The sequence below is a fragment of the Urocitellus parryii genome, chromosome 7, assembly GCF_045843805.1.
Source record: "Urocitellus parryii isolate mUroPar1 chromosome 7, mUroPar1.hap1, whole genome shotgun sequence".
Taxonomy (NCBI): domain Eukaryota; kingdom Metazoa; phylum Chordata; class Mammalia; order Rodentia; family Sciuridae; genus Urocitellus; species Urocitellus parryii.
In genome coordinates this window covers 142129749-142144967 of record NC_135537.1, presented here as the reverse complement: position 1 = coordinate 142144967, position 15219 = coordinate 142129749, and the positions used below count along the sequence as shown (strand labels likewise).

The window sequence follows — 15219 nt, the reverse complement described above, 5'->3', positions numbered from 1 at the left end:
CAGCCCCTTCCTTCTAGACCAGCACAGGGACCACTAGGGACCTCCACATCCTTTAGGCAAGAGTAGCTGCCCCTCCACAGCCCTCTCTCTCCCTGCCCGGTATTTCTTCCCCTGAAGTTGAGTCAGCCGGATGCCTGTCTAGTGCGGGTCGTGGTTCACAGTGAGGGTCTCAGACACCTCTGCATCCGGGTCCCCTGCCTCTTCTTCCCCAACCCCCCATGCTGGTCTAGTCCTACTACATGGTCTTAATATGTGGGATCTAGTGATGAGTCCCCATTAGGTGGCCCCTGAGTATTTTGCTGGACCCCAAAATGAGTGAATGACAGAACGAGATGTTAGTCCTATCGGGTGGGGGTAGGGGGACAGAGTGACAAGCAATGACTCACCTACCTCTAAGAAACCACACCAGAGTCATATGCTAGCAAACCAAAGTCTCAGCCCCTCTAGGAAGTGGAGAGCTGTAACACTGAACCGTGAAGTTACTTCTTAAAGCTGGAACTTCCACAGGGTTCCAAGCCCAAAGGAAACCCAGGAAAATGGGCTCCTGGTAGAGGCTAAGCCGTGGAGGCTGGGCTTGCCATTAGAGGTCCCTGAAGACAGGACCAGATCTTCCTCCTTTTCTCTGTCCCTGGTTTCTCCTGGAGCTGGTGAGGCCTCCTCCTAGACCCATCTGCATGTTTTGGCTAAACTGGGGGGGCAGAGTAGGCCCCACGGCCACCCTGGACAGGCACCCCCACCTGATGTTGCCGTTGTTGGTGGCATAACGGATGTGTCTGCAGAGGTGTTCAAACATCTCCTGGGCGGTGGAACAGCTCCGGGCGTCAAAGACCTGCACACAGCCCACCAGAGTCAAGGATACTCATGCCTTGACTTGAGGCATGTCAAGAAATGCATGGGGCTGGGGATGTAGCTCAGTGACACAACATGTGACAGCGTATGTCCTGGGCTCAATCTCCAACACCAAACAACAAACAAACAAAAATCCGATGACTATGCAGACAGAGGCTTCTGGGCCGACTGAAGCCCTGGGGGACAGCAGGCAGCCTGCATGCCCCCATTCCCACAAGACAGAGGGGCCTATGCTCCTCTGCGTGAACGGCTGCCCCTTTCTTCTGTTCCCCTGGGGCAACCCCACTCAGGAGACTCCAGCAAAATGCACATTCCCAGAAAACCCAAATTTATAGCTCTACAAGTCAGGAACACCCAACCCCAGCCTGCTCCCCTTGCATCTCGAGCCTATTTGAAAACGGTTGGGGTTGGTTTTCCTGGTTTTTCTCATCGATTTCTCCTTCCAGAGGATCCAAACCACAAAATGATCCTCCAGCGAAATGTGGCCCAGGAGCCTAGGATAAATAAAGTGGTCTCTGGGAGCCAAGAATTCAAACATTTGAGGTAAACAACCTCTCTTGCAGCACCAAGGCCTTGGCAATAACAAAAACAAGGTCATGGTGTGGTTTTACAATGGCATTTGGATCTCCTGAGCTTAATGCAACAGAGAAGGTCAGCTAGAGATCCTGAAGTTAAAATGGGATTCTGGGGGCTGGGGGCGTGGCTCAGTGGTAGAGCACTCGCTTAGCACGTGTGAGGCACTGGGTTTGATTCTCAGCACCACATATAAATAATTAATTAAAGATCCTTTGACAACTAAAAAAAATATATTAAAAAAAAAAAAAGGATTCTGGATTTCTATGGGGGCGGGGTGAGGGGGCTTTGAACCCTATCTCGGGCTGAGAACATGGGGCTTTGGCTTGTCCTTGGAGACCTAGGCACAGCTCCGCTGGGCTGCTCCAGAGCCATCTGCTCAGGGCTCAGGGCTCAGGGCCAGCCCACCTCCAGCTCCTCTCCTGCCCAGGGGGAGGAGGCTCACCTGCAGGTTGGACCACTGGATCCTCCCGATGCAGCGGGGGGCGTTGCGCCAGGCCAGCTTGGTGGCAAAGATGAGCTCATCTCCAGTCAGCTGGTAGGTTCCTGTTGTTTCGATCTCCTTTGTCACCGCTTCCACCCTGGCCAGATGTTGCTCTATTTTTGCCCTGGGGGACAGGAAGATATCAGGAAGACCAACAATGAGATGACCTTACATGGGGATTAATTCAATCCACAGAAGCAGGAACCGCAATCGGACACCAAAAGGGCAAGCTGTCCCTCACGGGAGACTGTCCCCTCTGAGGTCTGCTCCAGGGGCCTGTACTGAGTGCTCAGCCATGGCCATCGTGAAGTGCTTAATCATTTGGAATAATGAGTCTACATTTTCATTTTTACACCAGATCCTGCAAATTATGAAGTCTGTCCTGCGTCAATGAGAACCCTTATTATTTCTAGGTACTTTTTCTTTTCTTTCTTTTTTTTTTTTTGATATATTTTTATATTTTTTCTAATTAGCTATACATGACACTAGAATGCATTTTGACACATCATACAAAAATGGAGTCTAACTTCTCACTCATCTAACTGTACATGATACAGAGTTACACAGGTCACGTAATCATATATTCACCTAGGGTAATAATGTCTGATTTATTCTACTACCCTTCCTATGCCTGTGGCCCCCACTTCCCTTCATTCCCCTCTGTCTAGTTCAAATTACCCCCCTTATTGTGAATTAGCATCCATATATCAGAGAAAACATTCAGCTTTTGGTTCTTCAGGATTGGCTTATTTTGCTTAGCATAATGTTCTCCAGTTCTATCCATTTACTGGCTAATGCCATTATTTCATTCTTATTTAAGGCTGAGTAATATTCCTTTGTGTATATATTCTAGGTACTTTTTCTTTAATGATTCATCTTAGCAAGGGGTCTGATCCTTCTCAGACATTTACCAATGTTGGAGGAGCAGAGTCCCATTAAGCCACAACACTGTCCTGACTGTTTTACTCAGGGGAGCACCTGTTCCCCTTGTCCTGGCTAAGAGGCGGTAGGCCAGACCCTCCTGCAGCAGCTCCTGAGCACCAAGTACTCACTATGAGCCAGGCACTGTGCAAAGCAATTCACAGACAAGGTCTCATTGCATCTGTGATTTTTAAAAGTCTTTTTGAGTTGAATGTAGTAATACATGCTTATATTCCCAGCAGGAGGATCACAAGCTTGAGGCCAGCCTCACAACTTAGCAAGATCCTATCTCAAAATAAAAAAATAAAAAGGTCTGGGGATGTGGATCAGTGGCAAAGCACCCCTGGGTTCAATCTCCAGCACCCGTGCACTTGACTTAGAAGGAATTTCATGTTTACTTCATAGTCAAGGGTCTCAAGGCTATAGCAGTTAAATATCAGGCCCAGGAATATAAGTGTGGTCAAGAGAAAATCAGGACACAGACTCTAGGGGCAACAGCAAGCTCTAAGACATTCTTCACAAGCCCAGCCAGGCCCAGATACAACCCTGGAGGTTAGGACTCAGCCTGCAGGGCCTCAGGGAAGAGGTGCACCCAGCAATTTCTAAATGCACTTCAAAAATATCCCAAAGGAAAAGACTCGTCAGAAAGACTTAAACCCCCACCACCACACATACACCTCACCGTAACCCTCACCGTAACCTTGAGATTTCCAATCAGCACCATCAAAGGTTTTCAAAATGGCAACAAACAAAATTATTTTAATTATTCTGTTCTACTCAGAACAAAAGTGGCCTTTCAGTTGTGCCATGTCTCAGCAACCCTTGATTAGAGAAAGAAGCTCAGAGACAAAACACAGGGTGATACTTATCCTCAAGGACATCCCTGTCATAAGGATCTCCTGGGGGCTGTGGGGTGGAGTGGTGCTTCCCCCCTCTCCAAACAAAGCTTCTAGAAACATCTTCCACTCTGCGCTTTACCACAAAGACAGTAGTGACTGCTGTAACCCCAAAGCCTCCAACGTGTATAGCGGTGTCGGCATGTGAATACTTAAGAAAGGTCATTTTTAAAGTCTGTGCCTGGTTCCCTTCGAGCTTTATGTCTGACCATTTTGACACAGTCGTGTTTCTGAGGCACAAACAATGCAATGATGCCTTTTAACTCTGAAAAAGGGGAGCAGCCTTCCTCAGCAGCAAAAATATTTGAATATAACATTCAGCATGTCATGATCCCCCAATGTGCTACCATCCTCCACATATAGAAGATGACCAAACATGCTCGGCTGCTAGCGATTGTGGGGGATGGGCTGTCATTCATGATTCACACCCCCCAGGACCTCCCGGGTGTGACAAGTGGAACTTCCCTGTGTGAGAAGCCAGTGAGTTTCAGCAGAGCCCAACCGCAGCACCGTGGCCTCTGGGCTTCCTAACAACCATCCAATTACCTTTCAAAGACCAGCCACCCTCGCAGTTCCAGAAGAGCATCAGAAACCTGAAGGGTAGAAGGGCTAGGTGGAAGGGCATGCAGCTAATAGCCAAGGCTCAGGGTACCAGCTGCCGAGGCCCCAGACACAAGCTGCTGAGCCTCCCATCCCAGCCCCGGGATTTCAGAATGGGTACGTTCAAGCAATTACATCTCAATTGGCTTTGGTTTCCTTGTCTGTAGAATGGGGATAGTAATAGCGCCAATCTCATGGAGTCATGGTGTTACAAAAAAAAAAAAAAAAATGTGACTTACATAGGGGCCTGCACGTGCTTAGTGTCAAATAAATCAAAAAGAACTGTGGCCCAATGAAATCCATTAGGGAAAATCCCTGTACTCCCAAAAGGCTCCCTACCTAACAACTGAGCTGAAAGACCAAAGACCGTGAACCCTGCAATCGGAACACAGTTCAGTGGAAGTTCCAGGTGCACGGCATGCAAACGAGACAGCGCCCTGACAGGTCTCAACCTGGGCTGCACATCAGGATCATTGGGAGATTTTGGAGAACATAGATACCCACCCCTTCCTCATCTCCCAAGACCCTGTCACCTTTGGTCCAGGGGACCCAGGCATCTGTGTTCTGAAAGCTCCCCAGGCGAGTCTACAGTGCAGCCAGGGTTTGGCGACCACTGGCCTGGAAGATGGGGACCTCTTGCAAAGACTCCTCATCTCTCCTAAGCTTGGATCTTCTAGGGTTGTGGTTAAGGGCAGATGGTATTTCTAGGAACCACTCTTTCCACCATGGGTCCCAGGCACCCTTCTGTGGCTCACTTCATGTGGCCAAGTGTCACATGAGTCTGCCACCTAAAAACCACACTGTCCTCCCAGCTAGAAAACAGCAAACCCAATGCCTCTACCATCCCACATTTTGTCCTACAATGTCTTCATGTTTTGTTTTTTTTTTTAAATACTGGGGATTTATCCCGTGGGTACTTAATCACTGAGCCACATTCCTAGCCCTTTAATTTTTTTTTTTTTTTTTTTAACAGTAAGTTGCTCAGGGCTTCGCTAAGTTGCTGAGGCTGGCTTTGAACTCATGATCCTCCTGCCTCAGCCTCCTGAGTGGCTGGGATTACAGGCTCTTCACGCATTTTTATGTTTAAGTTTTAAAGGAGCTTAAATCACATAGTCATCTATTTTATTTGGACAACATAGGGTTCTAAGAATATAATAACAGCTCATACTTGGGTTGTTCTTATAATGGACTAGGTACTGATCTTAGTACTTTATATATGTTAACTTATTTAGTCTATATAAACTCCTGCAAGGCAGATACTTTTTTTTTGGTACCGAGGATTGAACTCGGACATTCAGGGGCACTCGACCACTGAGACAAATCCCAGCCCTGTTTCCTATTTTATTTAGAGACAGAGTTTCACTTTTTTTTTTTACACAATATCTTTATTTTATTTTTTATGTGGTGCTGAGAATAGAACCCAGTGTCTTACGCTTGCCAGGTGAGCACGCTACTACTTGAGCCACATCCCCCGCCCCACTTAGTGCAACTTTGGCTGAGGCTGGCTTTGAATTCATGATCCTCTTGCCTCAGCCTCCTGAGCTGCTGGGATTGTAGGCATGTGCCACTGCACCCGGCAGCAGGTACTTATTATTCTCACTATTTTCAGGCAGGAAAATTGAGGCACAAAGAAACGAAGTAATGTGCCCAGGGTCGGGCCACTTAGGAGGTTCACAGCTAGGATTTGAACTTAAGTCTGCCACCGGAATCCTGACTCTATAATATCATTATATGATAGTATAATCGTATAGCTATCTATATGATTCTCTGAATGTTTTCAATTGTACATGTTAACAATAAAAATCTGCACTCGACAATTTAAAACATCTTTGCATTCCAGTGCCTGACACCAGGCTGGTACGTGATAGTGCATTTGTCATCTGAATGACTGACTATAGAAATCAAGGACTCCTAGCACTCCTTGCAGAAATCTCATTGGGTAGGAAGACGAAAAGAACCCCAGGAATGTGGAGCCCCACCAGATTCAGTGCAGAGAGCACCCACCTGCCCTGGCCAAGTGAGATGGCCGTGTTTTGTGCAGGGATTCAGTGACCTCAGGTGTGTCACTGGGTTCCAAGTTCACACCTGTAGGAGGAAGGGCTTGACTAGGTAGTCTCTGTCTCTGAGGTCCTTTCTATCTCAAACCTTTCATAATAAAAGAGTCCATTTAAATTCACAGTCAAGGTTACTGAGAGCTAGGACACTGTTCTGAATCCTCATAATGATCTTATGAGCCAAGTTCTATTATTCCCATGGAAGCCGAGGCTTCAGGAAGGTAAATAGATTTCTCAGGGATTCAGCGGTGGTTAATGATGGACTCAGAATTCAAACTCGGTTATACCTCAACCCCCACTTTTTAGCCCTATTGCTATTCTTGAACTTTATCCCCGGTTACAAATACCTACTCCAGGAACTCTTCTCTTGGAAAATTACAATTTAGCCTGGAACCACTAAGAATCTTGGAAGGAAAGGGATCTAGGGTCAGAGGATCATTGCTGGAGATAGGAGAGCCCGGGGGAGAAGGAGGAAGCAGTGACATCATAGGACACAAGACTTACTCTTTGAAGGAGGCGTAATACTGGTTGACAAATTCAATAGCTTGAGGTAGAAGCTCATCCAGAGAGATAGGCTTGTCCCTGGGTCCTCTGGTTAAACTTTTGGGGTTCATGATTGACCCCAGGCAAGATTTAGACTTGCAAGTGAAATCCTGGAAAGACAGAAGCAGGTCAAGCCTACTCTGCTGGCCCGGCCACCTCCCTGCTCTCTGGATGCTTCCCCTCCCCACACCTCCTCCACCCTGTGGCACCTTTTCCTTAGGATCCAGGAGCTTGGGCTTTCTCCCCACCCAGACCTCCTCTTCTTTACTGGCTGAGTCCCAATGGGTGTGAGCCAGGACTGTCCCCGGATCCTGGCCTCAGTCTCTAACTAGCCCCATTTTGGTGGCTGTGGGAACATTTCATCTGCTTTCTTATTTAAAGAGGCCCCCGTGGCTCCTGGGGGGGGGGGGACACACAATTCTGGGGTCAGCCAAAATGAACTGAAATGAAAGAGTGCAAATCCCAGAGTCACAGGATGGCACAGAGAACATTCTGGAAGGAAGTATCCCCAAATATTAACTTCGGTGGTTTCTGGGGGTGGAGGGTTGGGGAATCATTCTGCTTTCAAGGTCTTGACATTTTCCATTCTTTACTTGTTGAGCAGCTGCTCTCTGTATTCTAAAGTCAAAATAAGGAACTTAAAAGACAAAAAGAAGGACTGGGGGTGTAGCTCTATGGTAGGGTACTTGTCTAGCATGTGTAAAGCCCCGGGTTTGATCATCAGCACTAGAAAAAAAAATTAAGACAGGAAGGAGCTTTAGAAGACATTTAGTCCAACCACTCACTGGATGCTCCACCCGCTCTGTGATCTCTATTATCAAATAGTATTTGACTTCTTCTAGTGACGGGGAGCTCAATTACTGCCTCACTTAGTTCGGTCTAGCTTTGGGCAATTGAGTTAGAAATTCTTCCCAATTTCTGCTAAATTAGGTCTAAGAAAAGTATTAATTTGTTTTTTTAATCATTTATCTGATATCCTTGGTTATCCGTTTTCCATTAGGGGTGGTTAAAAGAAAGCTGTCATCATTAACTTCCTACTGTCATTGGTAAGAAAACTGTTAGTTTCTGTTCCCGGCAGATGATTGTCTGCCTAGGGGGAACATCTGTTGATCCACAAAGGGTCCCCACAGCTTCACCGGCTTGGACAAGGGTGGTTCTTCCTGGAGCCCCGCCTTCTCACCGATTTGGCTTTGAGGTGGAGCGTGTCTTGCAAAGTCATCCCATTGCCCCAGTTTTTGATCCTCATGTGCTCTGAGCAGGATGGAGGAGGCACATTCAGCGGTCCCAGAGATTCTGGAGACTTCTAAGAGGGAGAGAAAAAAAAAAAAAGAAACAGGTCTCTCCAAGTGTTTGCAACCCCAGGATCCCACAGTCCTCCCCCCAGCCCTCTGGGTCAGCTCCAGCTTGGGTGGAGAGCTGTAGGTATGCACACAGGGGAGGGGGCAGTCCCTGTCCCTCCTCCCTGCCCAGCAGTGAGGCCACCTGGGCCAGTCCCTGCTGAGAGCTCCAGGTGCCTGGGCCACTGGCCAGGCTTCTCTCCTCACCAAGGCCCTGCCAAATGCTTGCTCAGAGGAACGGCAATGGGAGAGACTCAGGTTAGATGTGGGGGAACCTGTCACAGCCAATACCACTAAGGACAGAAATCAGGACAGGGAAGAGTAGACCACCGCCTTCCTCTCCCAGGACTGGGATTGAAGGCTCAGCTGGTAAATCTGATTGTTTGGGAATGTCCCACCCCTTACAATCAGGAATGATTACAAATCATCCCTCATCTGTCGCCAGGCCACCCGGACAGGTTACCCAGATGCTTATGTACCTTGGGGACCCCCACTCCTGAACACCACAGACCATTCCACTCTCAACAGCCCTTCCTTGCTCCCACCGGAGCCCCTAGGTTTGGGCCTCTCCACTCACCACCCAGACCCTGGCTTCCTGCACCCCCAGCCCAGCCCGCATCTGCCCATGTGAGGAAGGAAAAGGATTTCCACATCCATGTGACCCACTGACCTTTGCCATCTCCGGGAGGGGAGGGGGAGATCCATTCTGGTGCCTGCTGAGGTTGTGACATTTGGGGTCATCCTGCGTCCCTGGGCTACGAAAGGAAACAGCCATCAGATTTGGAGTCTGAGAGCAGAGAGGGATCTTGGAGTGCCGTCCCCTAGTCCCCTCACTTGACAGATTGGGGGACTGAGGTCCAGAGGGTGGGAATGAACGGAACGTGGCTTCCAGTCAAGGAGGACGGGGGGTGGGGGAATCAGTCACACCGAATCTCCCCACCGGTCCCATCCTTCCTCTTCTTCTCTTTTTCCCACACAAAAGGATATGAGGAGACCTGAGCCAAAGCTACTGGCCCAGACAGCAACACACAGAAGTTCTGGGAAAATACCCTCTTCAAAAGCCAAGTGCCCATGTGGAACAGGGGCAGTTGGGCCGAGAACAGCTCCGTCCCCTCTCCCCTCCCAGGCCAGCAGCAAGCTCTGCCCACCACCTGCTTGTTTTTCAGTGACTTGATCTCCTTATCCAAAACACGAAACTTATCCTGGTTTATACACTTTAAATTTTTATTCTGGAAAATGTGAAACTTGCAAAAGTCGAGAGAATACTTTAATAGCCTTCCATGGGTCCCTCAGATTCAACCCCATTCATCAGTTATCATGGCCATCTGGTTTCGACGCCCATCCTCTGCCTTTATTTTATTTGTTTGTTTTTACAGTATTGGGGATTGAATCCAAGGTCTCATACATGCTAAGCAAGCACTCTGCCACCGAGCTACATTCCCATCCCTTTTGATTTGATTTTATTTATTTTTTTTGCAATGCTGGGGACTGAACCCAGGGAGTGCTCTACCACTAAGCCATATCCCTAGCCCTTTTTCTTTTTTATTTTGAGACAAGCTCTTGCCAAGTTGCTTAGGGCCTCAATAAGTTGCTAAGGCTGGCCTTTAACTTGTGATCCTCTTGCTTCAGCCTCCCAAATTGCTGGGTACAGGCATGCAACACCTTTATTTTAAAGCAAATCTAAGATGTCATGACATCTTTATTGACATACATATCCCAGTAAGTATTTCTTCTAGAAATACTTTCAAAAGGATTCTTTTTACAAACATATTGGTTTGATATATTTTAAATCAACAAGTTGTGTTTCAAGAAATGAGCCTGTCCTTTGAAGAAGGAAAAGCCTTGATTGTCTGAAATCATTGGTTTTGGTTTGGGATTTCAAGTTCACCCAGTGCTGTAGGAAGCAGACAACATGGGCGCTCTCTGTGCACGTATGTGAGCACCCTCCAATAGTCATACCCACACCTGCCTGCCCCTGGGGAGAATCATTCCATCGAGGCATCCTACCTTGAAAGCTTATTGTGCCCCATGTTCTTGGCATTGTCAGAGGGGGAAGGTTAAAGAATATAATAAGGGTCTTTCATTTTCTTCATACATATATCTATGAGATTGGAATATGAGTGACCATAGATTGCTTTTTTTTCCAGTACTGGAAATTGAATCCAGGGTGCTCTATCACTTAGCTACATCCCTCATCCCCCACATTTTTGTTGTTGTTGTTTTGAGGCAGGGTCTGTATAAGTTGCCCAGGCTAGCTTTGAATTTAAATCTCTGGGCTTATAGGTGTACACCACCACATCCAGCTTGGATTGCCTATATTATTGGGAAAAAAATAATAACTGTAGGCCAGGCACAGTGGCACACACCTGTAATCCTAGGGCTCGGGAGGCTAAGGCAGGAATAGCACAAGTTCAAAGTCAACCTCAGCAATGGCGAGGCGCTAAGCAACTCAGTGAGACCATGTCTCTAAATAAAATACAAAATAGGGATGGGGATGTGGCTCAGTGGTCTATTGCCCCTGAGTTCAATCCCCAGTACCCAAAATAAATAAACAATTAATAATAATAATAATATAGTAATAATAAATGTATATTATTGTTTAAATTGACTATATACATTTCATACGACATTAGGTGATTTATAACTATAAAAAGATAGTATCCCTGGAAGAGACTGTAGGTATGTAGAACTCCTTTATTTGTGGTTTTGTTTTCCATGGTTTCAGTTGTAGGAAGTCAACCAAAGTTTGAAAATATTAAATGGAACATTCCAGAAATAAACAATCCATAAGTTTTAAATTTGCACGCCATTCTGAGGCGCATGATGAAATCTTACATCATCCCCCTCTATCTTGCCTGGGCTGTGAATCATCCCTTCATTCACCAAATCCCCACTGTATACACTGTCTGCCCACTAGTCACTTAGCAGTGGTCTTGGGCATCAGACCAACTTCCACTTTGTCATAGTGCTTGTGTTCAGATAAGCTTTATTTTACTTAATAATCATCCCAAAGCACAAGACAGGTGACTCTGGCAATTCAGATTTGCCAAAGAAAAGCTATAAAGTACCTCCTTTCGGTGAAAAGGTAAAAGTTCTAGACTTAATAAGGAAAGAAAAATATTGAATGGTCAGGTTGCTAACATTTATGACAAGAATGCATTTTTTCTAATTATGAAATTGTGAAGAAGGAAAAAGAAACCCATGCTAGTTTTTCTGTTATACCCCAAACTGCAAAAATTACAGCCACAGCATAATAAGTGCTTAGTCAAGATGGAAAAGGTCCTAAATTTGTGGGTGGAAGATACGAACATAAAGGATGACAATATGTTCCACCCGAAGGCCCTGAATCTATAGGAAGACTTCAAACAAGTGACACAAGGCCACGTACTCCAAGTAAGAGATGGTTATACAGATTCAGGAATAAATTTGAAAAAAAAAATTATATATATTATTGAAAGGGCTGCATCTATTGATGAAGCTGCTGCTGCTTTACTTCCAGCAGAATTGAAGAAGTTGATTCATGACATCAGACCATTGATATTGTCCTGGTTCAATGATGTACATTCATATAACTTTAATAACAGTATATTGTTATAACAGTTCTATTTTCGTATTAGTTGTGTTAATTGCTTACTATGCCTTATTTATGAATTAAACCATTGTTAAGTGGGGAAATCCAGTATTTATAGAGGTTGGTACTACTGTGGATTTAGGTATCTGCTGGGATCTGGGAATGTGTGCCCCTTGGATAAGGGCAGACTGCTTGTATGTGTCACAAAGCAACTTAGATATGAATCAAATGATTCAGCATCCCTGTAGATGGCTGTCCATCTGACCATCTATTAGTTATCTGGCAAAGATTCTTTGCTTGGTCAAACTTTGATCAGGTTTTTGAACCTTCTCCTATGCCTATCTGTGAACTTCCTTGTAAAACGCAATTTTAACAAAGAACTAAGTCAAGTCAGTTTAGCAGTAACTCCCCCAAACACAATAGCTTAGCACCCTTCATAACTGATCAGGTTCTTCATCCTCCACCATCCTCAGGTGGAGGCTCATTATCCTGGCCTTGCCTGCTTGCTATTTTTGTGATTCTAGGAATAGGACCCAGTGTGCACTACACTGAACTAAATCCCCAGCCCTTTTTATTTTTATTTTTATTTTTTTATTTTGAAACAGGGCCCGGTAAGTTGCTCAGGCTGGCCTCAAACTTGTGATCCTTCTGACTCAAGCACTCAAATCTCTGGGATTACACGTATGTGTCACTGTACCTGGTCATGCTAACCTCTTTTTAGCAAGAATTTTGTTAGTACAGATTTAGATAGAATCCCCCTTACTCCTGATGTGACCTCTTAGAACTTCTCCTCTTAGAACTGGCCCCTATCAGTTCCCACTTTTCCATACTGTTTTCCAAATTGAGCTCAATCTCTCTCCTCTATTGCAAGTCTCAGTTGCAGTGGTCCCTTAATACAGAAATCCTTACCATGCTTCAGCAAGTGTCATGGAACTTTTTTTTCTTTAATGGTTAAATTTTTTTTAAAAAGACATATTATTTCAAGGGAAAAAATGATATCTCTTCTTATCCCAAGCCACGCCCTGTAAAAATCTAGTTTTAGCAAAGAACCCCATTAAGTCAGGTTAGCAAGAACCCTCTACCCTTGATATCTAATCAGGTTCCTCTCCTTCATCATCCCCAGATGATGTTTCATCATCCTGGCCTCTTTTCAGCAAGAATTTTGTTCCATTGGTTTAGACACAATCCTTCTTACCCCTGACGTTCGTTCCATCTTAGACCTTTCCCATCACCCTTAGAACTGACCCTCACCCTGTCCCTTGGAGATCAACTCCCACTTGCCCATTCGGTATTCTGAATTAAGCTCAATATCTCTCCTCCACTGAAGGACCCTGTTGTAGGGTCCCCATATCCAGCACCTGTCCTGAATATATAGAGAGCCTTCCTTGTGGTGTTTAAACAACTATCATTGAATAATTTTTTTCTTTAACACACTCACCTGGTCTGGACTAATGTGCTTCATGGGGTGGGGTGGGGGAGCCAATATAGAAAATCTGGACATTAGGAAGAGAGAGATAAGCCAGGCTGAGCAGGCACCAGGGGGCCACTTACATAGGAAGATGATTTAGGCTGGGCTCCCCACAGTAGCAATGCCTTAATGCTCTGCTCACTCTCACCATCATCAGTCATTCTAACCCTCTATTCTGCATCCATTCTGGTTTCCTCTCATTTACTTTTGGAGATGGGGGTGGACAATTTCATAAGAGTTGGATGATTTCATAAGTCTCAAATCAGAAACATCAACTAGTCCTCAGCATTATTTAGATTGAGAAACAGTGTTTTTGACTGTGCTTAATCATTTACCCAAAATATTAAAAAGCATCATCTAAAAGGGCTGTCTGAAAATTTGCCATAAGGATGAGCTATAATTAGCCTGACCCCATCACCTACAGCTGGATGTTTAGATTGTGTCTAGTTTCTCCACTCTTATAAACAATGCCTCAGAACTGTATATGTGGTCTGATGCTGGCTGTGTGTGTATATAAGAACCTGGGGGAAATGATGGTTAATGTTAACAGCCATTAGCATTAAGTGATGAGATCATGGGCAATTTTAATTTTTCTTTTTACTTTTCTGTATCTTTAAACTTTTTATAGTGGCTATAAATTCCTTTCATAATTTTTTTTTGAAAAATGAATATACAAGGCTTTATCCAGGTGCCTATCTGCTTTAGTTAGCAGATTTCTTTCATCAAGGTGCTGCAAGATCCTGTGACCAGTTGTCAGATGAGCACATTAAGACTCTGGATACTTGATTCCAAATTACAGCATCGTTTATCTGGGCCCACATACACTCATGCAATTTGACTAACCCCACAGCTGTGCCTGGACCTGCTTGGGCCTTTTGCTGACGAAGGACCTTCAGCACTGTCCTTCAAAAGGAACGCTGGTAGTGTGGTGGCTTGCTTAGACCTACAAAGCTATTTGGAAGCCCTGGAGTGATAGGGCTGCTGAGGTCAGAGGTGTAGTTTATAGCTGTCTGGGACTGACGTGGGAGCCCAATTTCCCTGTTGATGCCACTTCTCACCAGCCTAGACCCCAAGTGAGTGGGGGTGGCCCTCCTCGGAAGGGGAATTTATAAAAGAACATCTTTGCTCTCTTAACTACATCCCATCTAAAGAAAGCAGCAGTCCCAGTGTTGAAAAATTCCAAGCTCCCAAGTGCCAAAAAATGCGCAATTCAGCCTGACAGACGCCTCTCAAGGTGCACCTGGGGCTTCCCTGAACCATACGTGGCTCCTGCAGCGCTCCAAGGAGACAAGCGCGCAGAGAAAGCCCTCAAGGAAGCAAGGGGAACATTCCAAAGCTCCAGTTTCTCTAGCAGAGGATCCGTGCTGGCCGGGCTGGACTGTCCCGGTCAGGAGTCGCCCGCCCGCCACCCTCTGTCGCGGACACCTCGGCGGGCGGGGAGTACCTGGCTGCGCAGGGGCGGCGGGAGGGCTTCGCTCGGAGGATCCAGCGCAGAAAACGGCACAGCCGCGGCCGGGCCGCTTCGCAAGCGGCGCTCAGCCTTTCGCGCATGGCCCGGTGCCGCGCAACTCGTGGGTCCCGGAGCCCAAGCGGCCGCCGCTTTATCACTCCCGGACCCCGCAGCCCCCGCCCCCGGGCGGAGCGAGCGGAGGAGCGGCCAGGATCCACGTCCTGGCGCCGAGGGTCCCAGCGCTGGGAACCCTGGCCGGGTGGCCCCAGCGTTCCTCAAAGCGATCCCTGGTCCCCAGATCAGCAGCCGCAGCGCACCGCACCGCAGTGAAGTTTGGCCGCCGTCGGACGGTCCGTGGGTTAAGAAGAGTGGGGGCCGGGATGTTTGGCCTCTGATTTGATGATTTCCCAAGCAATACCAATATGGATCATAACAAAAACGCCCATCTGTACTGCACTTACAGTTTACAAAGG

The 15219-nt window shown here is 46.4% G+C and overlaps 1 protein-coding gene across 1 annotated transcript in view; it reads right to left on the bottom strand.

Annotated features, from left to right (window-relative positions):
• Nos2 (nitric oxide synthase 2) overlaps nt 1–14934 on the bottom strand; it is a 36397-nt gene extending 21463 nt beyond the window's left edge. The window contains exons 1-6 of the mRNA XM_077800468.1: nt 14741–14934; nt 8928–9012; nt 8101–8223; nt 6882–7030; nt 1868–2030; nt 738–829 (exon numbers count right to left, since the gene is read on the bottom strand). Of these exons, the coding sequence (XP_077656594.1) occupies nt 738–829; nt 1868–2030; nt 6882–7030; nt 8101–8223; nt 8928–9012; nt 14741–14847 (719 nt within the window). The 5' untranslated portion in view covers nt 14848–14934. The remainder of the gene's footprint in view (nt 1–737; nt 830–1867; nt 2031–6881; nt 7031–8100; nt 8224–8927; nt 9013–14740) is intronic.
• Nucleotides 14935–15219: the final 285 nt, after the last annotated feature.